Raw genomic sequence first — 26,421 nt, 5'->3', positions numbered from 1 at the left:
CTATCATTTACTCAAGATCACATAAGTAGTTATTCTATGAGAAGACTGTAAGTTGTTTCTTTCCCCCCTCAATCCAAGTTGCCTCTCAAACCTTCCACGAAAACACATTTATGCTTAGATCACTTGTGTTCTACGTTGCTGACAGATGAAGGAGATTAATGAGAAAACTATCCCCCAGTGTATTTAATCTTGTTTGGGGGAGCAAGCAGGAGAAGGATGTGGTGTCTTTTCTCAGAAAAAGAAAACATATTCTTCTAAAAGGAAAATTAGCTTTGTTCAAGAAACTGCTCTCAAAAATTTCTCCTGGACCTCTGCTTTGTTTGAGCCATGGGAGTGTTTAAAGAATGAAGTTCTTATTACATTTCCTTCCCATAAGGTTGTAGAATATTGCTTTGAGCTAAGTAATCATTATAGCAATTTACCAGTTGGCTAATATTTAGTCAGCATCTCTCTACTACTTCATATAACAGTTGAAGAGTGTTTTGCCATTATATATTAGTTAAACTTCTAAACGACCCTGAGAGTGTGGTTAGTATTACTGCACATCTGGGAATACTGAAAGCCGGTGAAAAAGGAGTCGAGTTGCCCTGGGCTTCCTCCACAAACGCAAAGGAAAGAGCTAAGAAGCAAATTCCCAATGGTCCAAGCCCACAGGAAAGCGTCCTATTTATTTTAGGTGCTATGAAAATAAAATCAGAAATATGAAGTTTATAGAGCTGGCTATACCTCAGCCTCTTCCAGGTCAGGAAGGTATAAATGAAAAAACAGAAAGGTCTTTCTAATGTTGACTTTTGTCCCCAGTATCATTTTCCACTTTTTTGGTGGTGTTATTCCCCATAGCCTAACTTTCTTCCTGCACTCTTGTTGGGTCCCTCGAGTTCTCGAATTCATTTACTTCCCATCTGTAGGATTCTTGAATAGCAATAATACTTCCCTAAAATACCAGTTCCTAGCTGTTATACTTCAAGTAATACTGAGCTTTGTGATGAGTTCCAGGAGTGGCTGCATGGGAAATACAAATAGGTTAGCCAGAGATAAGTCTGAAAAAAATAGGATTTGGTGGAAAAGATGGGTGAGGAATAGTCAACTGTGTATGGGTAAGAGCATTAGAAAAGTATCACACAGCAGAGTTGACTGATTTGTGAAATTAATTAGTCCAATGATCTGTCTTCTCTATGTTCCACATTATCCCCGGGAATTCCGTATGTGACATCTTTGCTCCTGTGTTCTCTGGCTTTCCTTCTGAATGGTACTTCATTCTCTAGGTGTGGTTTTTTATGATAATTCTTCTTTCACCTGAACTCACAGATAAGTTCAGATAGTCGGGATCCATAAATAACCCGGAGAAGAAAATCACCTTCATCTGTTCTGCAGAATTATTTTAAAATACTTCCCATGGAATCAGTAAGAGATAAAAAGCACAGTGGGCATTGTAAAAAGATTTCAAAATATAATAATGTAAAAATAAATGGCAATTAATGCTTTATCTACTTATGAAAAGAGTGACTGTAGGATTTTCAGAAAAGGTATTTATAGTATAATGGCTAAGTTGCATTTATATCCAGCACCCCTTCCCTCTTATTGCTAAAAGTTACCTTTCTATAATTGCAAACTAGTTTAGCATCTTAACAATAATGGACATGTTTTTAGGAGATTATTGCCAAAAGTGCATTCTTTATTCCAGAGGGACTCTGTAATAGATACCAGCATTTTAGTAATGACACAAGCAATTACAGTTTTCTTTAGAGTAACTTAATCTTCATATTGTGCTATATGTCTGGAATTTTAATAGTATTTTTAATTTAAACAGTAAGTATACAACATATTACTAATTACATGTGAATATGAACTAAGCACATGACCACTGAGCTTGATTCTTAAAAACAAACATATTTAAAAGTACTTAACATAGTGTAGGGTAAGTCACAAAGAAATTAAAGAATGCCACACAGGGCTAGCAACAGCTTTCATGAAATAACACAGAGTCTTCCTTTTTAGAATGCTTACTAAGTTTGGTCCACAGTTAAAAAGTAGCTAAGAGGAATAGAAATACTCCTTCCCAAATAGAATTAATATTTTTTAAACAGATAAAGGTATAAAACATTAAAACATAAATATGAGTATGTTAAAAGAATGGTTTTTCCTTCGATGACACCATTCATCAAAGGGTGTCTAAGAATTTTTAGTAGTAATAGTCATGGTGGCCCTTAATGATTCATCTTGATTGGTGAGGATTCTAGATTACAAGAACAAGATCTTTTTCTAGGTCAAAGGTCAGGCTAATTAGGCCAAGGCGGTAAAGATGGTCTTTCACTTATCTGAAGCCTAGATGAACAGAGGGGAGATGGTTTTTCTTATAAATGAAAGTGTTCACTGAAAATACTTTGATTTTAAATGGCTATAAGAAATCATTTAGCGTTAGAATCTAGACTTACACTGTCATGTACAAATTTAAAGCTATTTTGGCACAGGTCCCAGACCCTCTTCAAGAAGCTGATAGAGATGTGCTTGGTGAATCAATTCAGGGGGCTTTAATGCTATTTTTAAAATCTAGCTTTTACATTAAATAAACCAGTTTGTTATTTTTCAAGAAGTTATAATCTACTTAAAACTGTCATTCTCTGTTTCTGACTTGCAATTAGATGGTATTTCCAAAATGTCAGACCTAGATTCTGCTTCTACTGTCATCATAATAAAATGTGACAGCCAAGATATTATATCAATACCTTTCCCATAATTAGCAATAAGGACCCAGCCAAGGGTTAACTAGAAAAGTTTCACAAATGTTTTTCTACGAATGGTCCTGAAGGCAGTATTATGCTTTTAAAATCTGCTAATGTAGCAAAGATGCATGACAACCAGGAGACAAATCTATGAGTAAAACTGTTTGGAGAGAATAGTTCTGTAGTGTATGATGTATGGTATGTAAATGAGCTTATTAGGACTCTCATCTATTTTATTATTGGTGACCAATTTAATAGAGGCATTTAAAAAACAATATTTCTGCCTGACTCCTAGAAATGAAGAAGATACATTGATATAATTGAGAGCAAATGATTGCATGTCGTGCCATTTAATCATGTCATTTTTCAATTGCTATTTTTTGCACTTCACTGCATGCTTATAGAATATTTAGCTTCAATATAGATCAAGTCCCAGAGTTTGCAACTGAGCTTAGTTCCTGTATTGGCTGATGTCTTTTAAGTTCGGGATCAGTTAAAATATGAAGATGTCTTTTGTCCATATTTTCTTTAAATATTCAAGTCATCATTCATACCTCACTGGGGTGTTTTAATTTTTTTTTTCTGTTTTGAAGAATTACTCCTTTACAATTCTAGGTTGGAAATTCTTACTTGCAGCATACATTATACAGTAGGTATAGTTAAGCACATAATTGTCTCAAGAATGGAGCTGTTAGGACCAAAATATCTCCTGACCCCTTGCTGGAAATTTTGCTAATCATTTGCCTAATGAATGTTTCTCACTTTTGTTAAATCTCTTCTTTATTATTTATATAATTTACATCTTTCTCAGAAAAGAGATTAGCTCCCACTGTCTGCTAAAATATGAGGTTCTTGAGGGCAGAACGTTTTGACTATGTTTTGTTCACTGATGTGTCTCAACCACTGAGAACAGTGCCCATTATAATATGTGTTTATTAAATATTTGTTCAATGAATTAAATCATATTTTTCCACCTCTGCTATCTTAACTTCCCTGGGCTTAAGAATTATATAGTTTACTGATTCTTACTGTATTTGCAGGGTTAGGAATGGGTATAAGATAAACCCCTGACAGGTATATGAAGCAAGTTGTTGGCCCTCTCATTGACAGTAAGTTTATGGCTGCAACCACCTCGAATTAGGACTCAGGGGCAGAGATGATCTGAAAATGTCAAGATTTTGCAAGCTTCTTCAGCTCTCTTATGAAAGGCAGTGTGACTTAGTTTCATGGATTGGCTCTTGATTTAGATTGCATGGGTTAAAATCCTTTGCTACTTATTAACTGTCATCACTGGTCACATACTTAACCTCTTCGTGTCTCCATCATCTCATTTATAAAATAGGTAGATGACAGTAATGTATGTCTCAGACCCTCTTCAAGAAGCCAATATCATTCATGTGATCTCAGAGTGCTATTTTGAGAATTCAGTGAGTTGATACATATGAAATACCTAAGAAAATGCATAGCATACAGAAATATACAAAAGATTTGCCATTAGTATTGGAGATTAGTGAAAAATAACTAAGAAAATACTACTAAGAGGAGAACCCTAGCATTTATCTACTTTAGCTGGTAATGATCTTTCTCATCTTCAAAGCCAGTGCCCATAATTTAGTATGTATATCAACTCCATGTTACTTTTGGGTCACAGCCTCACTGTTCACGAGGTACATTTACCTCACTTACCTCATTTAAAAACCTACAATAACTTGATAGGTTAGGTCTTATCAAAAACCTTTGTGCTGCATTAATATGTCTTATTGTGAGTAGCCAAGAGTCTTCTCTAATTTACAGCCAGTTTACAAGCCCTTAAGATCAGGTACCACATCATATTATTGGCCTCTTATCCACCAGTACCAATCCTGTGATGAAAAGTATGGTGTTTGACAAATGACACCTAATAAATGTTTATTTCTACAAGAAGTATCATTCATGTGATCTTTCCCAACTTGCCTCCAAATGATGATTCCAAACCAACAAGCCAAAAGCATCTTTTGGAGAATCATAGAGGTACAATCATAGCCTCTCATTTTTCCCATCTGCTATACATTCATCTCACACGTTGGCTATAGGCATTAACATTATGGGATGCCTTGTACCTGCCAAACAGTCACAAGGTTTTGATTACTATGTAAACTCTCTCAGAACAAAGCTTCTATTTAATTTAGTGCAATGCCAAACATGTTAGTCATTAGTTGGTAAATTACTTACTTGACAAAAAATAACCAAAAGGTATAAAATCCCAAAATATAGTATTCAAACAATCGGCATTCTTAATTATATTAAAATTCTGGAGATTATCAAGCAAATATGAATAATATAAAGTTATCACTGGCTGAAAAGATATATTCATTGATTGATTCATTAATTTTTTAGCCATTAAATAACAATTAAAAAATAATTGATTTATTATTTCAATTAATAAAACTACACCAACATCACATTTGGCTCTATAATATGAGTAGTTTCAGCTATCAAAGAAACTCATAAACAGGTCAGGAGAGGAGAAAACCCCCAGATAAACCAAAACACCCCTTTGTATCACCATTAGTGGATTGAAAATCATATTGCAAGTTTATAAGTGTAAAACAAATACCTTCAATCTGTTGACAGCTCTCTTGTAACATGTCCAAGAAGATATGTTTAAAGGGTTGATGAACTGTAAAGGAAAAAACAACTTAGGAATTTTGATTTTTGCTTATGGACTTCTCAACTTTTATAGCAAATCGACTTTTAAAGTAACATGAAGAAACTGAGTAGAAATGTAAAATAAGCAAATAAAGTAGGTCATTAGAGACTTAAAAGTATCACACCAAACTATATTCCAACAATCAGATTCTGAAGTGATACTAAGACAATGACCTCCATACTAACAAAGGTAGCTCTTTAGGAAAAAAGGACTAAAGATTACCAAATAATAATGATAACTAAATATAAAGGCATTTGGAATCTTTTTCTCTTAGACATGTTGATTATTCTCCTTCTTTATATTCTCTTTCCCACTTCTTCCCTTTCTACTTTTCTGAGAAGGCAATATGATTATGCTTAGGAACCAACATAATCTCATTGGATATCAAGGACAATGCTTCAAAACTGGCGTTAATGAAAAAATCTTTCAAATTTTTCTTTTTGTAAATTAAAATGGTAAATTTTAGTTTAAGTATAGTTGATTTACAATGTTGCATTAATCTGCTGTATAGCAAAGTGATTCAGTTATGTATTTATATCTTTTAAAAATATTATTTCCCATTATGGTTTAACATAGGATACTGAATATAGTTCTCTGTGCTATGTAGTATAACTGTTGTTTATCCATTCCATGTATAATAACTTAAAATGCTAACCATAACCTCCCCCTGCATCCCTCCCCTACCCACTCCCCTTGGCAGCCACCAATCTGTTCCCTATGTCCGCGAGTCTGTTTCATAGATAGGTTCATTTATGTCATATTTTAGATTCCACGTATCAGTGAAATAAATATTTCACTTATCTATAAGTGAAATAGACAAATAATTGTATTTGTCTTTCTCTTCTGACTTACGTCGCTTAGTATGATAATCTCTGGTTGCATCCATGTTACTGCAAAGGGCATTATTTCATTATTTTTTATGACTGAATGATATTCCACTGTAGATATGTACCACATCATTTTGTCCATTCATCTGTCAATGGACATTTAGATTGTTTCCATGTCTTGGCTATTGTGAGTAGAACCTAGGGCTTCTCTGGTGGCTCAGTGGTAAAGAATCCACTTACAATGCAGGAGAACAGGAGATGTGAGTTCAATCCCTGGATCAGGAAGATCCCCTAGGGAAGGGAATGGCAACCCACTCCCATATTCTTGCCTGGAGAATCCCATCAACAGGAGACTGGAGAGCTACCCTCCACAGGATCGCAGAGCTGGACACGACTGAAGTTACTTAGCACGCATGCACGCATGAACCTAGGGATGCGTGTACCCTTTTGGATTAGAGTTTGTCTGCGTATATGCCCAGGAGTGATATTTTTGGATCATATGTTAATTCTGTTTTTAGTTTTTTGGTGAACCTCCACACTGTTTTCCACAGTTCCTGCACCAGTTTACATTCCCACCAACAATGTAGGAGGGTTCCCTTTTCTCCATATCTTCTCCAGAATTTATTTTTTTATATTGGATTATAGTTGATTAACAGTATTGTGTTAGTTTCAGGTGTACAGCAAAAAGACTTACAGACTTAGAGAACAAACTTACGGTTACTAGGAAAGAAGGGTGGGAGGAAGGGATAGTTAAGGAGTTTGGGACTGACATGTACACACTGCGATATTTAGAATGGATAACCAACACGGGCTTACTATATAACACAGGGAACTTTGCTCAATATTATGTAACAACCTAAATGGGAGAAAGTTTAAAAAAATAATAGATACATGTGTATGTATAACAAAACCTTCCAGATTTTTCCATTCTTTACTTCCTTTTCCAGGGGCTCCATTCTCTCTTTTCTCCAACATGCCTGGTACTCGCAGTGTCCCAGACTGCTTGCTACTGGACCTTCTGTCCTTGTAACCTCAACTACCCGACTTGGACAATTTGGCTCACATTGTTTCCCTGATTTCATGGCTCCTCTGATAGCAACCTGCACAAACTTCTTTTAGCACTTACCTCTCTGTATCATTCTTGGGACCATACTTATTTGTGTAGTCCATTTCCAGTAGACTTTTGGTTCTTGAGAGTGGGAACAGTAACTTGCTCTTTTTTGATGCCTCCATGCCTGAAATAGTGCCTAGCAGACGCAAGGTACAGTAAACATTTTAGGAGGTCTGGAGGCAGGGATGAGTTCATCTTGTTTCTGAGACTTACTTAGATTGCTTAGCTTGGGTTTCTGTTTAAAAGTGCTTTCTTCTAAAAATGTAAGCCAAAAATAGTTATAATAATCATTTTGTTCCTATGTAGTTATATTTAACATTTCTCTATACATCATTTATCATAGAAATAATGTGAACTCTACTGATTCTAAGAAACATTGCCAGCAAATCACTGATTTTATTTAGTATATGTTTGTGATTATAAATAAATATGTATATTTTAATGGTTGACATGGAAACACATTTATGTGAAAGAATGTAATTTTATCAATTATATCTCTTAGATGTAAAAAATTACTGAAAAATATGTTTCCATGTAAATTTTCAGTGTTACTCTCTCCTCTTTAAAGTAGTGTTATTTCTGAAGTGTGCATACAGGATAAATTATTAATCTAGAATATACACTGAGTTCTTTGGATATTTAAATTTTTAAATTTGCAGAATTATGGAGACATAAAAATCTGATATTGAATGTCAACAATTTTTAAGAACACCTAACACATGGTTTAAAACCCATCAACTGACTGGGGTTCAGATGTGGAGTGAGGATCATCTGGATACTTAAATACTGGATACCTTCTAGATTCATATTAAAAGTTACGGCTAATCAGCTTTATGAAAATTTCCCCTAGCCACCTCACATGTCCTGTTTCAGAACTTTGAAAACACCTGTGAGATGAATAAAGCCTGTTTGGGCTGCTTTGTAAATATCACCTAATGCGGCTGTGCTAACGCCACATGTACCTTTACTGCCATCCCTGGCAAATTCCCATTCAGCTAAGAAACATCAGGACTCTTTTTTGGCTGTAGAAATGCAGTTATTATTTTAGGCAACTTAAAAGAGAATTTTGCAAGATCCAGTTTGGCAGCATGGAACATCTCTTTTGATTTTCTAGCCCCCCACCCCCGCTTTTTTAACAAATTAATGACAAGCACAAACAAAAAGTAAAATCTTCTCTATATATATTCATAAAACTCTTCTGAAGCAATCCCAGTGGCTATATTATTATGTCATCTTGAAGTGTTGCACTTTGGGTGAAAAATTGACAGGTATTAAGTGGACTTAATAGTTTGACTTGCTCAACAGTTGTTCTAGAGCAAGAGAGTAAATTGAAGGGTATGTGTGTGTGTGAGAGAGAGAGAGTGAAATAGAGGGAAAGAGAGAAAGCATGTAAAAGAGAAAGTCAGCAGAATTGGAGGAGGAGATGGAAACAATGCCTGCTGCTTTGGTAGACTCTTTTAAGTTTTATCTTTGATTGTGTAGGAGTTTCCCTCCATTCAGCATTGAACTAATGAATAGTGTCAGTAAAGAAATTTGTCAGACCTGGTGGTTCTATCAGGAGTTATATAAGGAAAATAGTAATGAACCCTAGGAAAATAAATAAGGCTAAGTTCAAGAAACATAACTGAAAATGCTGTACTGGTATAAATTGGATAATAAAATTCCTGGTCATATTTTGCTATAAATAGAGGTGTGGGAATTTGTCATTCTCCTTATTTAAAATTCAGAAATATTAAAGGTACAGGGTTCTCTCATTACAGAAATAATAGAATTCCAGCTATTACTGAGTTAGGGTCGTTTAAATGGCTATAGCATGTATTATATCAATAAATGGAACATCTGTATGAAACGTCCACCTGCTGATCTACTACCACTCTGTGCACATTTCAGTGAACCACACTTAATCATTTTAAGACTTCTTCTAATGAAGCCTTATCTAGATTAACATTTTAAGCACAAATACTTTCAGGCATTAAAACTCTAGCACTAAATTAAATTGCATTGTCTTGTTTACCCTTGTTGATTAATAAGCAATCTGTTAACTGTTAGAACAGTCCAATTGTAGCAGTAGAGCGAGATTAGTAATTCAGTGATGTTTGTGGATATAATCATTTCTCCTGAAGGCTTTGAATTAGAATATCACTTATACACTATCCGTAGGCAAAGAAAAGATACAATATTTTAAGACATGTTTGCCCACTATTTTGCTTGAATCATTCAGCTTAGGGTCACTGCAGCAATACAAAAGCTTCTGGGGGCAAAATGTTATTTTGATGTATGCATATCCTTCTTAAATAGCGTGAATGTCTATTAAGAGAAACACAGCGACTAACAAATAATGCAATAATCATCCTGTATCCTAATTTCTGTTTTCAAAACATTATTGCTTTGTTAATCAAGTTTCGGAAGAGAAATGTTGCTTACCATATTTTTTCAAATAATAGCTGTTATATATCAGTTTTTTTGCAATCTTATTTAACTTATTTCCAGTTAGTAGAAAAGTAAACTTTTAGCTGCAGAGAATCTAGGAGAAAATTTGGAAATACCCCATTTATTTGGGAGGACTTTTCTGTCTTTTGTATTTTCTATGACCTTGAAACAAAGCATGGCAATCTGTTTGGCATTCATATGACCTAAATGATTTATTTCATTAAGTTAATCACCTAGGTATCAAAGACAGACCCAACATTTTAGATGTAGAAATAAGTTTAAAAAGCGGGGGAGAGGAGGAGAAGAATGAGATGAAGCAAAAATCACTTGGGTAGAAGATATGCAATCCAAAAGTAACTCCAGAGGCCTTCTTGTCCCATTTATTCATGGTTGAGCATATCCCTACGATTTAAAATTATGATGGAAGAGGATGTTGTATGTTTAAGGGAACTCTGTCCTGTAAACGCTCATGGATTGGTCCCTCTTTGCATTGCAGTCCCTCTGTCGTGAAATCAAGCAGCGACGTCGCGGAGTGGCCTCCATCCTGCGTTTATGCCAACATCTTCTGGATGACCGGGAGACCTGCAACCTGAACGCAGACCACCAGCCCATGCAGCTGATCATTGTAAATCTTGAAAGAAGGTGGGAAGCCATTGTCATGCAAGCCGTCCAGTGGCAAACACGGCTGCAAAAGAAGATGGGAAAGGAATCTGTGAGTGATAGTTTCTTTTTTAAATCATGATACTCTCTCATTTTTCTCAGAAAAACATTCTTTCAGGACTTGGAAAATATGTTCCTCTTAACAGTGGTTTTGCTAACTAAAGGAATAGTTATCTCCAACCTCTAAAAGAAACTCCATTTATCATAACACAGAGATTCATTTGCCTACTAGTAAGATGAATCTTAGTCTCATTGTCTTTTAGAGAAATCATATGGAGACTTCACTTAACTTTACCAAACTAAGCCATTAATTCTTTCAATCATTCCTTCACCAACAACATTGCTAATCATACAATACACCATGAAGATTTTGCTAGGAGACGGCTTACCACTCTCAGAGCTTATAGAGTCGCGTGTATGCTCTACAGACAAGGCAATGAAGTAAAGTATGCCACTTGCCTTTTCTTTCCATGAGAGGAATTCACACTGTCCATGTGTAAAACAGTCTCCATTGTTCCTGCTTAGAGCTCCTTCAAATAGAGATGCATTGCTGAGAACTAGCAAGTTTCCTCTGAGAGTTTTAATGCAGTGCTCAAGGTAGAGGTGTGGACTGCTTTTAAGAATTTTCCAAATTGACTATAAACTCAGGCTATTGCTAGATGAAGGAAAAATATATAACTAGAGTTGTTTTATTATAATATAGAATACACACTTATCCAGAAAACCTTCATATCCTTAAGGTAAAGGATTTATAGATGAAAATATTGCATTCCCCAAAGGACCTTGAAGTTAGTGTCTGTTAGTTCAAGGCCTAATTCTCATGTTTGACTTACATAAGTGAAATACACACGTATATAGATACAATGGAAATTTTTTCTTGTGTATTTATATCATCAGTTCTATGTTTTCAGAGAATCCAAGATTCAAAATTGAAAAATCAAATATTGCCACTGAATCAAATGTTGCCACTGAAAAATAGTCTTCTCCTATGAATTCTAATTTTACCAAAGCCTTAATATTTGCTATCTGATATGTTTGTCATTGGGAACTGGGAACAGGAGGGACAGTGAATCAGTAAGCCTTCTCACTCTTTTTGCAACTGTAGTTACGCTGAGTCTAGGGGATGATTTTATCATTAATAGTTCACTTCAATTGTTTTGTGCTGAAGTTGCTAAATTTCTTAAGACGTCCAAGTTATTACCAGCAATCAGATTCTATATAATTGGATGTCTTTTCTTAAAATGACCTGTCTGTTGTGAAGCTATTTAGTTAGAGTTCTTTCTTTTCTTTCTTACTTTTTTGTAAAAGAGGTTATTTTTTATCTATAGTTTGAAACATCTAAGCATAGTAGTGACCCTAATAAAGTTTACATAAAAAGCAATTGCCCCTGGAGAAGCTCTAACATTAGAAGCATTCAGGCTGCTTTGGAGGAGACAGAACTGTGTTTCTTTGGAGATTTACTTGAAATCATATGATCAGGGATGCAGGAGTGGACCTCTGCAGACTAGCTGTGGACATTTTTATCCTACTTCTGTGGTATAGGTAAGCTTTAGCTTTGAAATATTGGCTACTTCTTAGAGGCTCAAGCTACTACAGAGAGGTAGATAAACACTACAGGTGGACCAGATCTCCCCTTTTCTGTAGGTTGGATGCTGGACGTGTGGGTTTTCTGGAATCCTGAAGTAGCAAATAAGGTCCTGTGTGCTAAACAAGTTGACAGTCCTCGAGAAAGGGAGAGAAGAGTAGCAAGCGGCACTAATGTCAACAATACAGTGAATACCATGTACCTCAAAATGTTGGAACTGTTTCTGACTTCTGATCTCTGTTGGTTGGGTAAAGAGTCCAGGTTGCTTTGTTGAGCAAACAAGTATTTCACCCATGTGGAGGCTGCCTTTGAAGAGACTCAGAGGCCTCTAAGTGGTCTGTTTGCTTTTTCATCCTGTGTCCCTGCGCCTATGCCATCCTCTTCTGTGCACAGGAACATTCAATGCTGTATTTCCAGGGTCTGGGACATACCCGCATATAGTAGATTTTAATAGAAATTTGCTAAATGAATGAACACACTCTTTTATTTCATAATTTTCTTTCATTCTGGCATTTGGTCTAGAGTTGCTATATTAATTCTTAGTGTTCATATTCTCAAAAAAATGGCTTTGAGTATGATGTTCCTATTTGAGTATTTCACTTTCATGAGATCACCAAGCAGATGACTTTTAACCTTTGTTCTTGAAGGTAGGGTTAGTTTTTCCAGGTTCTAAGATATGATGTGAACTCCCCCATGGTATTCTCTTTTCTTCAAGTTTTTTCTGAAGGAAATTCTCTATGAGGTATTGAATGAAGTCATTCTGAAAGGGCAGGCTAGGTTCTGGCACTTAGAATTGGAGGCTCTAACTCTGTCTGTGTTTTGTAAAATTTTCTTAATCAGTCACTTTGGAAATAGCTTGTATAAGAGACATCACCTAATCGTCTGTCCAGTACTCCTCATTTTTTGATGTCACTTCTATTTGTGTGATGATTTAATTACTGTTGATCTTCTCCACTAGTCTGAAGGAAACAGCCACATTTCAGTTTCTCCTCACCTTTACATTCCTAAAAACCCCACATAGCGTGTAGGACTTAATAGGTACTCTGTAGTATTTGTTAAACAAATGAATTTTCTCTAAGTGATACTCAATAATAATCAGTGTTAGAGATTCAAAAGTAAGCAAGACATCTTCCTTCTCCAGAAAATGTGTAGTTAATGCAAATATACAAAGAACAATAATGCTAGGTCTCTTGAGGTAATTACTGGCTTCAAGTTTAGAGTTAATACTGACAGAATATGGAAAATCTTTCCTTAATATTCAGAAAAATTCAGATAAAAGTAAAAATGTCAGTTAAGTAAGCTTCTCTAATTCTCCTAACTAGGTAAATAATGAATCTCTCTCTCTTTTGAACTGGAAGAAAGCAAGAGATCTTTTATTAAATTCTGGGAGTTAAAACAGACAAAACTCAAAAGCATCTTTCTCACTTATCATTGGGATTTGAAATTACGTAATTATTTGACCAACTCCACTTTGTTCTTTCTACATTCAAGCTCTTTCCACAGACTTACTTTGGATTATTTTGTGTTACCTGTAAAACTAATCTCTGTGTATACTTTTTATAGTGTAATACTAATTTTCATTTAAATCATATGTTTTTATTTATCTTCTCCTTCTTTTTTTCTTTATGAACTGAAGAAGCTTGAATTTTGTTGCTTTGACTTCTTTATATGATTAAGGCTTTACATTTTGGTCAACAGAACCATCTGCCTGTATTACCTTAGAGTATCCCATTTCCCAAAATATTGTTCTGAATTTGTGATGTATTTATTATAGAGGACTAAGATTTTCATTATTTGAACAGTTTGAATTTCACTTCCTACCACTGATACAAATTAAAATATATGAGACAATCCATGAAAACAATACAAAGCCATATCAGTATAAATCCACTCAGAATAATCTATAATAATTTATGAATTCAGTCAGATAATCTTTAGCAAGGGGAAGATAACTCCTTGAGTTCAGTCACTCAGTCATGTCTGACTCTTTGCAACCCCATGGACTATAGCATGCCAGGTTTCCCTGTACAACATCAACTCCCAGAGCTTACTCAGGTCCATCATGTCGGTGATGCCATCCAACCATCTCATACTCTCTCATCCCCTTCTCCTCTGCCTTCAATCTTTTCCAGCATCAGGATCTTTTCCAATGAGTCAGTTCTTTGCATCGGGTGGCCAAAGTATTGGGGTTTTAGCTTCAACATCAGTCCTTCCAATGAATATTCAGGACTGATTTCCTTTAGGATGGACTGGTTAGATCTCCTTGCAGTCCAAGGAACTCTCAAGCGTCTTCTCCAACACCACAGTTCAAAAGCATCAGTTCTTCAGTGCTCAGCTTTCTTTATAGTCCAACTCTCACATCCATACATAACTACTGGAAAAACCATAGCTTTGACTAGAGGGACCTTTGTTGGCAAAGTAATGTCTCTGCTTTTTAGTATGCTGTCTAGGTTAGTCATAACTATTCTTCCAAGGAGCAAGTGTCTTTTAATTTCGTGGCTGCAGTCACCATCTGCAGTGATTTGGGAGCCCCCCCAAAATAAAGTCTGTCACTGTTTCCATTGTTTCCCCATCTATTTGGCATGAAGTGATGCTGTAAGAGCAATATTGCATAGGAACCTGGAATGTTAGTTCCATGAATTGAGGCAAATTGGAAGTGGTCAAACAGGAGATGGCAAGAGTGAACACTGACATTTTAGGAATCAGCAAACTAAAATAGACTGGAATGGGTGAATTTAACTCAGATGACCATTATGTCTACTACTGTGAGGAAGAATCCCTTAGAAGAAATTGAGTAGCCATCATAGTCAACAAAAAATTCCGATATGCAGTACTTGGATGCAATCTCAAAAACTACAGAATGATCTCTATTCATTTCCAAGGCAAACCATTCAGTATGACAGTAATCCAAGTCTGTGCCCTGACCAGTCATGCTGAAGAAGCTGACACTGAATGGCTCTATGAAGACTACAAGACCTTCTAGAACCAATACCCAAAAAAGATGTCCTTTTCATTATAGGGGACTGGAATGCAAAAGTAGCAAGTCAAGAAATACCTGGAGTAATAGGCGAATTTGGCCTTAGAGTACAGAATGAAGCAGGGCAAAGGCTAATAGAGTTTTGCCAAGAGAATGCACTGGTCATAGCAAACACCCTCTTCCAACAACACAAGAGAAGACTCTACACATGGACATCACCAGATGGTCAATACCAAAATCAGATTGATTATATTCTTTGCAGCCAAAGATGGAGAAGCTCTATACAGTCAGCAAAAACAAGACTGTGGCTCAAATCATGAACTTATTGCCAAATTCAGATTTAAACTGAAGAAAGTAGGGAAAACCACTAGACCATTTAGGTATAACCTAAATCAAATCCCTTATGATTTTTTTTTTTCCTTTAAAAATTTTTAAAAAATTTTTTATATTTTTTAAACTTATTTATTTTAATTGGAGGCTAATTACTTTACAATATTGTAGTGGTTTTTGCCATACATTGACATGAATCAGCCATGGGTGTACATGTGTTCCCCATCTTGAACCTCCCCATCCCATCCTTCAGGGTCATCCCAGACTGGCAAATCCCTTATGATTATATGGTAATCCCTTATGATTATATGGAAATAGATGAAAGGGATTAGATCTGATAGACAGAATGCCTGAAGAACTATGGACGGAGGTTTGTGATACTGTACAGGAGGCAGGGATCAAGACCATCTCCAAGGAAAATAAATGCAAAAAAGGCAAATGGCTGTCTGAGGAGGCCTTGCAAATAGCTGTGATAGAGAAGAAGTGAAAGGCAAAGGAAAAAAGGAAAAATGTAGCTATTTGAATGAGAGTTCCAAAGAATAGCAAGGAGAGAGATAAGAAAGCCTTCCTCAGTGGTCAGTGCAAAGAAATAGAGGAAAACAATAGAATGGAAAAGTCTAGAGATCACTTTAAGAAAATTAGATATACCAAGGGAACATTTCATGCAAGGATGGGCACAATAAAGGGCAGAATTTTTATGTACCTAACAGAAGCAGAAGATATTAAAAAGAGGTGGCAAGAATACACAGAAGAACTATACAGAAAGATCTTCATGACCCAGATAATCACGATGGTGTGATCACCAACCTAGAGCCAAACATTCTGGAATGTGAAGTCAAGTGGGCCTTAGGAAGCATCAGTACGAGCAAAGCTAGTGTAGGTGATGTAATTCCAGGTGAGTTATTTCAAATCCTTAAAGATAATGCTGTGAAAGTGCTGCACTCACTATGCCAGCAAATTTGGAAAAGTCAGCACTGGCCACATGACTGGAAAAGGTCAATTTTCATTCCAATCCCAAAGAAAGGCAATGCCAAAGAATGCTCAAACTACTGCACAATTTCACTCAGCTCACACGCTAGCAATGTAATGCTCAAAATTCTCCAAGCCAGGCTTCAACAGTACATGAACCGTGAACTTCAGATGTTCAAGCTGGATTTATAAAAGGCAGAGGAACCAGAGATCAAATTGAAAACATCTGTTGGATCATCTAAAAAGCAAGAAATGTACCAGAAAAATATCTGTTTCTACTTTATTGACTATGCCAAAGCCTTTGATTGTGTGGACCACAACAAATGTGGAAAATTCTTAAATTGATGGGAATACCAGACCACCTGACCTGCCTCTTGAGAAATCAATATGCAGGTTAGGAAGCAACAGTTAGAACTTGACATGGAACAATAGACTGGTTCGAAATAGGAAAGGAGTATGTCAAGGCTGTATATTGTCACCCTGCTTATTTAACTTATATGCAGAGTACATCATGAGAAATGTTGGGCTGGATGAAGCACAAGCTGTAGTCAAGATTGCCAGGAGAAATGTCAATAACCTTTGATATGCAGATGACACCACCCTTATGGCAGAAAGTGAAGAAGAACTAAAGAACCTCTTGATGAAAGTGAAAGAGAAGAGTAAAAATGTTGGCTTAAAGCTCAACATTCAGAAAACTAACATCATGGCATCTGGTCCCATCACTTCATGGGAAACAGATGGGGAAACAATGGAAACAGTGACAGACTTTATTTTTGGGGGCTCCCAAATCACTGCAGATGGTGACTGCAGCCATGAAAATAAAAGACACTTGCTCCTTGGAAGAATAGTTATGACTAACCTAGACAGCATACTAAACAGCAGAGACGTTACTTTGCCAACAAAGGTCCCTCTAGTCAAAGCTATGGGTTTTTCCAGTAGTCATGTATGGATGTGAGAATTGGACTATAAAGAAAGCTGAGCACTGAAGAACTGATGCTTTTGAACTGTGGTGTTGGAGAAGACTCTTGAGAGTTCCTTAGACTCCGAGGAGATCCAACCATTCCATCCTAAAGGAAATAAGTCCTGGGTGTTCATTGGAAGGACTGATGTTGAAGCTGAAACTCCAGTACTTTGGCCACCTGATGCAAAGAACTGACTCGTTGGAAAATACCCTGATTCTGGGAAAGACTGAAGGCAGGAGGAGAAGGGGAGACTGAGGATGAGATGGTTGGATGGCGTCACCAGCTCAGTGGACAGGAGTTTGAGTAAACTACAGGAGTTGGTGATGGACAGGGAGGCCTGGAATGCTGCAGTTCATGGGGCTGCAAAGAGTTGGACATTACTAAGAAACTGAACTGAACTGATCAGTCCGGATGCAATGATCTTAGTTTTCTGAATGTTGAGTTTTAGGCCAGCTTTTTCACTCTCCTCTTTCACTTTCATCAAGAGGCTCTTTAGCTCTTCTTTGCACTTTAGTTCTTCTAAAAGCGTCTTTTAATTTTAATTCTGCCATAAGAGTGGTGTCATCTTCGTATCTGAGGTTATTGACATTTCTGCAGGCAATCTTGATTCCAGCTTGTGCTTCATTCTTGATAACTCCTTGATGGAAGCCTTCGACTTCTTCCTCTAAAAAGATATAGGCAGTCTTCCACTTCCGCCAGGATAAAGGATCAGTACCTTTATACCTGAAATAATTTAAAAACTGGACAGAAACCACAATTTCAAGACCTTGAATACCAGGCAGTGAAGAGATGTGAAATGATTGAAGTGATACTATGGTTACTCAAATTTCTGCCTAGAGAGAATTTCCAGGTTGCTGTGTACAAAGAAGAAATCCTTGCAGAGCCTAACATTCTCCCTGGATTGAGAAGACAGGTCTGGGAGTCCGATGAGGATAGGGCAGCTACAATTGCTACAGGCATATCACAGAGAGGAGAGAGCTGCACAGAGAGATGGCTCTAGAGCTATCAGAGTGATCCTCTTAAGTCTTCAGAGAGGGAACCCCCTGAAAAAATTAGAGGGAACAATCCGTGAAGCTTACACACAGCTAGGAATACTTCCTTTTCCTATCAGTCACAGTAGAAACCCTTATCATTCACAGGGCCTGTGACAGAGTACTAAGAACAGTTTTACATTTGTAATGCAAATTAGACTAAATGCTGTGTGTGTGTGTGTGTGTGTATGTGTATGCATGCACACACGCTCAGTTTCTTCCTACTCAGTTTCTTTCCTACTCTACCATGGAGTGTAGCCTACTAGGCTCCTCTTTCCCAGTAAGAATACTGGAGTAGGATGCCATTTTCTCCTCCAGGGGATCTTTCTGACCCAGTGATCAAGCCTGCGTCTTCTGCATTGGCAGGTGGGTTTTTTTTTATCACTGAGCCACTTGGGAAGTCTTGCCCAAAAAGCTTTAAAACAAAACCTGAAAAGATCAAACTCTTTAAAAGTAATTTAAATATATCTCAGTACAACACTCAAGAATGCTTATTGGCATCTGAGTATCCAGCATCCAGTAAGGTAGAATTTGCAATATCTGCCATCCAGTTAAAAGCTACCAGCATACATGTTTATTCCTATGGCTATTTCATGTTGACGTATGGCAAAAATCAAGCCAATATTGTAAAGCAATTATCCTTCAATTAAAAATAAATAAATTCTTTTTAAAAAGTTACCAGCATACAAAGAAAAAGTAAAATATATTTGATAATGAGGAGAAAAATTCAATCAATAGAAGCAGATACAGAAATGACAAATAATAGTTAATAAAGAACATTAAAAGTTATTCTACTTGCATTCCATATGTTCAAAGAACTAGAAAATATATTGAGCTTATTAACTAGAGACATTGAAAATATCTGTCTAAAATCAAACTTCTACAGATGAAAACTATAATAACTGAGATGAAAAATACACTGAATAGTATTAGCAACCAATTAGACATTGCACAAGCAACAATTTATAAATCTGAAAACATAACAATAGAAACTGTCAGAAATGAAACAGACAGGAAAAAAAGCCAAAAAGATAGCATAAGTGAGTTGTGAGATAACTTCAGGCAGGTTAGTATATATCTAATTGGAATCATTAAATTCAAAAAAATTGAAATCATTTCAAGCATCTTTTCTGATCACAATGTGGTATTATTAGATGTCAACTATAGGAAAAAATATTAAAAATACAAACATATGGAGGCTAAACAACACACTTCTGAATAACCATCAAATCATGGAAGACATCAAAGGAAATCAAAATGTGCATAGAAACAAATGAAAATGAAAACACGACAACCCAAAACCTATGGGATTCAGTAAAAGCAGTGCTAAGTGAAAGGTTCATAGCAATACAAGCTTACCTCAAGAAACAAGAGAAAAATCAAATAAATAACCTAACTTTGTACCTAAAGCAACTAGAAAAAGAAGAAATGAAGAACCCCAGGGTGAGTAGAAGGAAAAAAAATCATAAAAATTAGGGCAGAAATAAATGAAAAAGAAACAAAGGAGACTATAGCAAAAGTCAACAAAACTAAAAGCTGGTTCTTTGAGAAGATAAATAAAATAGACAAACCATTAGCCAGATTCATCAGGAAAAAAAGGGAGAAGAATCAAATCAACAAAATTAGAAAGGAAAATGAAGAAATCACAACAGAGAACACAGAAATACAAAGGATCATAAGAGACTACTATTAGCAACTACATGCCAATGAAATGGACAACTTGGAAAAAATGGACGGATTCTTAAAAAAGTATAACCTTCCCAAACTGAACCAAGATGCAATAGAAAATCTTAACAGACTCATCACAAGCACGAAAATCCAAACTGTAATAAAAAAATCTTCCAGATCAGATGTCTTCACAGGCGAATTCTACAAAAAATTTAGAGACGCACTAACACCTATGCTACTCAAACTCTTCCAGAAAATTGCAGAGGAAGGTAAACTCCCAAATTCATTCTATGAGACCACCATCACCCTAATACCAAAACCAGAAAAAAATGCCACCAAAAAAGAAAACAGATCAATGTCACTGATGAACATAGATGCAAAAATCCTCAACAAAATTCTAGCAAACAGAATCCAACAGCATATTAAAAAGACCATACATCATAACCAAGTGGGCTTTATCCCAGGGATGCAAGGATTCTTCAAATTTCACAAATCAATCAATGTGATACACCACAGTAACAAATTGAAAGATAAAAGCCATATGATTATCTCAATAGATGCAGAGAAAGACTTTGACAAAATTCAACACCTGTTTATGATAAAAATTCTCCAGAAAGCAGGCATACAAGAAACATACCTCAACATAATAAAAGCCGTATATGATAAACCCACAGCAAACATTATCCTTAATGGTGAAAAATTGAAAGCATTTCCCCTAAAGTCAGGAACAAGACAAGAGTGCCCACTCTCAACACCACTATTCAACATAGTTTTGGAAATTTTAGCCACAACAGTCAGAGAAGAAAAAGAAATAAAAGGAATCCAGATTGGAAAAGAAGAAGTAAAACTCTCACTGCTTGCAGATGACATGATCCTCTACATAGAAAACCCTAAAGACACCATCAGAAAATTACTAAAGCTAATCAATGAATATAGTAAAGTTGCAGGATATAAAATTAATACACAGAAATCCCTTACACTAACACTAACACTAAATCCCTATACACTAACAATGAGAAAACAGAAAGAGAAATTAAGGAAACAATCCCACCCACCATTGTGACAAAAAAAAAATACTTAGGAATAAATCTACCTAAAGAAACAAAAGACCTATATATAAAAAACTATAAAACACTGATGAAAGAAATAAAAGATAACACAAACAGATGGAGAAATATACTATGTTCATGGATCAGAAGAATCAATATAGTAAAAATGAGTATACTACCCAAAGCAATCTATAGATTCAGTGGAATCCTTATCAGGTTACCAATGGTATTTTTCACAGATCTAGAACACATAATTTCACAATTTGTATGGAATTTCCAAAAAAAACCTTGAATAGCTAAAGGAGTCTTGAGAAAGAAGAAAGGAACTGGAGGAATCAACCTGCCTGACTTCAGACTATACTACAAAGCTACAGTCATCAAGACAACACAGTACTGGAACAAAGACAGAAATAGAGATCAATGGAACAAAATAGAAGGCCCAGAGATAAATCCACACACCTATGGACACCTTATCTTTGACAAAGGGGGAAAGAATATACAATGGAGAAAAGGCAATCTCTTTAACAAGTGGTGCTGGGGAAACTGGTCAACCACCTGTAGAAGAATGAAACTAGAACACTTTCTAACACCATACACAAACATAAACTCAAATTGGATTAAAGATCTAAGTGTAAGACCAGAAACTATAAAACTCCTAGAGGAAAACATAGGCAAAACACTCTCTGACATAAATCACAGAAGGATCCTCTATGACCCACCTCCCAGAGTAATGGAAATAAAAGAAAAAAAAAAAAAAAACAAATGGGACCTAATTAAACTTAAAGGCTTTTTAACAATGAAAGAAACTATAAGCAAGGTGAAAAGGCAGCCTTCAGAATGGGATAAAATAATAGCAAATGAAGCAACTGACAAAGAATCTCAATAATATACAAGCAGCTCATGCAGCTCAATACCAGAAAAATAAACAACCCAATCAAAATATTGGCCAAAGAACTAAACAGACATTTCTTCAAAGAAGACATACAGAGGGCTAACAAACACATGAAAAGATGCTCAACATCACTCATTATCAGAGAAATGCAAATCAAAACCACAAATAGGTACCATCTCATGCCAGTCAGAATGGCTGCTATCAAAAAGTCTACAAACAATAAATGCTGGAGAAGGTGTGGAGAAAAGGGAACCCACTTATGTTGGTGGGAATGCAAACTAGTACGGCCACTATGGAGAACAGTGTGGAGATTCCTTAAAAAAAACTGGAAATAGAACCGCCACATGACCCAGCAATCCCACTGCTGGGCATACACACCAAGGAAAGCAGAATTGAAAGAGACATGTGTACCCCAATGTTCTTCACAGCACTGTTTACAATATCTAGGACATGGAAGTAACCTAGATGTCCATTGGCAGATGAATGGATAAGAAAGTGATGGTACATATAGACAATAGAATATTACTCAGCAATTAAAAAGAACCCACTTGAATCAGTTCTAATGAGGTGGATGAAACTGGAGCCTATTATACAGAGTGAAGTAAATCGGAAAGAAAGACACCAATATAGTATATTAACACATATATATGGAATTTAGAAAGATGGTAACAATGACCCTATATGCGAGACAGCAAAAGAGACACAGATAAAAAGAACAGACGTTTGGACTCTGAGGGAGAAGGCAAGGGTGGGATGATTTGAGAGAATAGCATTGAAACATGTATATTACCATATGTGAAATAGATGATCAGTCCAAGTTCAATGTATGAAACAGGGCACTCAAAGCCAGTGCACTTGGACAACCCAGACGGATGGGATGGGCAGGGATGTGGGAGGGGGTTCTTGATGGGGAACACATGTACATCCATGGCTGATTCATGTCAATGTATGGCAAAAACCACCACAATATTGTATAGTAATTAGCCTCCAATTAAATAAATTAATTTTTTTAAAAAAAGGACAGAGGGGCAAACAATTTTTGAAGAAAAAATGACCATAATTTTACAAATTTGATGAAAACTATAAACCCACAGATCCAGAATGTCAACAAACTCTAAGCCCAGGAAACTTGAAAAGGACTACAACAGTGATAAGAAAAATATCTTCAACGTATCTGGCATGGTGGGTGGGGAATACATTATATACAGAAGCATAAGAAGAAAGAGTTATTGCATACATTTTTCAGAAATAATTAAAGTCAGAAGACAGTGGAACAACATTTTTAAAGTATTGGAAGAAAATAACCCAGAATTTCACACAGAAAATGCTCTTTTAAAAGTAAGACAAAAATAGTTTTCAGCTATCAAAACTTTAAAAAAAGTCTTCATCAAAAGACAATCAGCAGAACTGCCAGAAATGTTAAAGGAAATCCTTTCACGAAAAAATAAAATGGTATCAGTAGAAGCCTGAGTCTGCAAAAAGAAATGAAAAGCACTGGAAACATTTACTGTGTGGGTTAATATGAAATTTATTTCATCTTATTTAAATTTATTTAAATGATAATAGGTTGTTGAAAACAAGATAACAATGTATTAAGGGATTTATTAATATAAGACATGTAGAAGTAATATATATAACAAAAATATCACAAAGTCCAGGAAATGGAATTATACTTTTGTATGTATGGTTCATATATCAAATGTAGTGGTATAGAATCACTTAAAGATAGATAAAATATATACTCTGACTCTTTAAAAACAGAAGGGGCTATAAGAAATAGGTCAACAAAGGAAAGGAAATCATTTTTAAAAATCTTACACAATGCAGAGAAAAAGGAAAACTGGGAGTGAAGACTAGATATAATCGATGAAAAATTGAACCAACTGCATTAATATTTCTGTTAAATTTAAATGGATTAAAGACCTCAATTAAAAGGCAATAATTTCTAGTTTGCATAAAAAATCAAGACTGAACTATATGATTCCATTTTAAGTATAAAGAAAAATTAAGTTAAAAGTAAAATGAAGAAAAAATATATATTAAACTAATACAATTAAAAGAGAGTTGGAGTGTCTACATTAATATTAAAACAATTAGAGTTCGGAGCAAATAATATTACAAGGTATAAAGAAGGATATTTTCTTAATGATAAATATGTTAATTAATCAGGAGACCATGTCATTCATTACTAAATGTGCTCTAGGAACAAAACTTACAAATTCATAAATCCAAACTGACACAGTTACAAGAAGATAAGAATATACAGTTTGGGGCAGAGAGTCCAATACTTTTCTCAATAATTGTTAGCACAAGTAGACAGAAAACCAGTAAGAATATAAAAAACTTGAGTCATACCATAAATCAGTTTGACCCAATTGACATTTAAAACACTCCATCCAATAATAGGAGAATATACACTCTTTTCAAGTGTACCTAGGACATCTACCAAAATTGACTATCTTCTGAGCTGTGGACAAGTCTCCGATTTTAAAAAATCCTTATTATATCCTATTCTTGGACTATAATGGAATTAGTTTAGAAATAAATATTAGAAGTATATTGGAGAAATCCTGAAATATTTGGAAACTAAATGCAAACATATATAATTCCTGGAACAAAGAAAAATGAAAAAGAGAAATTAGAGATTATTTTGAACTGAATAAAAATAGAAAAAATTAAAATTTGTACCAACCAAAATTTGCCAAAGTTTCAAGGAGAAATCACTGAAATTAAAAACAGAAAAAACAATAGAAAAAAGTTTATGAGAAAAAAAAATTTTTTAGATCAGTGAAACTAATAAAGATCTAGAAGACTGAACAGGGATAGAGGAGGAAAAAATATCATTATCAGAAATAAGAGAAATCACTACAGATTCTACTAATGTTGAATGAGTATAAAGGAAATGCTATGAATAATTTTCTAACATTAAATTCAATTATTTAGATAAAATATACAAATTCCTTAAAAGTTGCAGATTATTGACATTTACTCAAAATGAAATACACAACCTGAATAGTTCCATATCTGCTACATGACCATTAGTTTAAAATCTCCTTATAAAGAGAATTCCAGGCCTTGATAGCTTTATGGGTAAATTCTCCCAAATAGAGAAGTAAGAAATTGTACTAATTTTGTGCAAAATCTTCCAGAAAATTGAAAAGGAAGAAATACTTCCCAACTCAGCATTAGTCAAAGATATTACAAGAAAACTACTGACCCATATCTCTCATGAATATTCAGTTCAGTTCAGTCGCTCAGTTGTGTCCGACTCTTTGCGACCCCATGAATCGCAGCACGCCAGGCCTCCTTGTCCATCACCAACTCCCGGAGTTCACTCAGACTCACGTCCATCGAGTCAGTGATGCCATCCAGCCATCTCATCCTCTGTCATCCCCTTCTCCTCCTGCCCCCAATCCCTCCCAGCATCAGAGTCTTTTCCAATGAGTCAACTCTTCACATGAGGTGGCCAAAGTACTGGAGTTTCAGCTTTAGCGTCAGTCCTTCCAATGAACCCCCAGGACCGGTCTCCTTTAGGATGGACTGGTTGGATCTCCTTGCAGTCCAAGGAACTCTCAAGAGTCTTCTCCAACACCACAGTTCAAAAGCATCAATTCTTCGGCGCTCAGCCTTCTTCACAGTCCAACTCTCACATCTATACATGACCACAGGAAAAACGGTAGCCTTGACTAGATGGACCTTTGTTGGCAAAGTAATGTCTCTGCTTTTCAATATGCTCTCTAGGTTGATCATAAAAGAAAAGATATTAAAATTTTATAAAATTATCAGCAATATATAAAGTAGATAACACATTATGACCATGTGAGTTATAGAAATGCACAAGTAGCTTAACATATGACAAAGATCAATGTAATTCACCATAATCAAATAGAAAGGAAAACTATATCCCAGTGGGTGCAGAAGAAGCATTTGCCAAAATCCAACATTCTTCCTGATATAAGCTCAGAATCCTAAGACTAAAATAGGAGCTTCCTTAGCCTAATAAAGGGCATATACAGTAATTTACAACTGACATCATACTTAATGGTAAAACACTGAATGCTTTTCTTCTAACATGGTAAGGATGTCCATTTTCACCCACTTCTGTTCACCATTGCACTGGAAATTTTAGCAAGTGCAATAAAGCAAGAAAAGGGAACTAAAGACATGCTGCTTAGAAATTAAGGAGCAAATGTATTCATAAATTCTATGGTCATCTATGTAGAAAATGCTATAGAATCCCCTGAAATATCTAGAACTAACAAAGAATATAAGAAGGCTGTAGGATACAACATCAATATACTAATATAAGTTGTGTTTTTGTACTATTAATTAACAATCAAATTGAAATTGAAATCAATATCATTTACAATAGCAGCAAAAATACGAAAGGCTTAGGCATATATCTAACAAAAATATGGAAAACTGATACTCTGAAAACAAAATATTAAATGAGTGATTAAAACTATACTATACTCTATGTGCTATACTGTATTCATGGATCAGAAAGGCACAGTATTA

At 35.5% G+C, this 26,421-nt stretch overlaps 1 protein-coding gene across 4 annotated transcripts in view; it reads left to right on the top strand.

The window, feature by feature from the left end:
- The window catches only part of AKAP6 (A kinase (PRKA) anchor protein 6), a 499,693-nt gene that overhangs the window by 433,661 nt on the left and 39,611 nt on the right, over positions 1 to 26,421 (top strand). For all 4 annotated transcript variants that reach the window (XM_010846980.1, XM_010846983.1, XM_010846981.1 and 1 more), the window contains exon 12: positions 10,277 to 10,492. In XM_010846980.1, coding sequence (XP_010845282.1) covers positions 10,277 to 10,492 — 216 coding nt within the window. The remainder of the gene's footprint in view (positions 1 to 10,276; positions 10,493 to 26,421) is intronic.

This window comes from Bison bison, unplaced genomic scaffold, assembly GCF_000754665.1.
Source record: "Bison bison bison isolate TAMUID 2011002044 unplaced genomic scaffold, Bison_UMD1.0 scf7180017864242, whole genome shotgun sequence".
NCBI classification, from domain to species: Eukaryota; Metazoa; Chordata; class Mammalia; order Artiodactyla; family Bovidae; genus Bison; species Bison bison.
The sequence above is the reverse complement of the archived record's forward strand: the minus strand, read 5'-3'. Positions and strand labels throughout refer to the sequence as shown.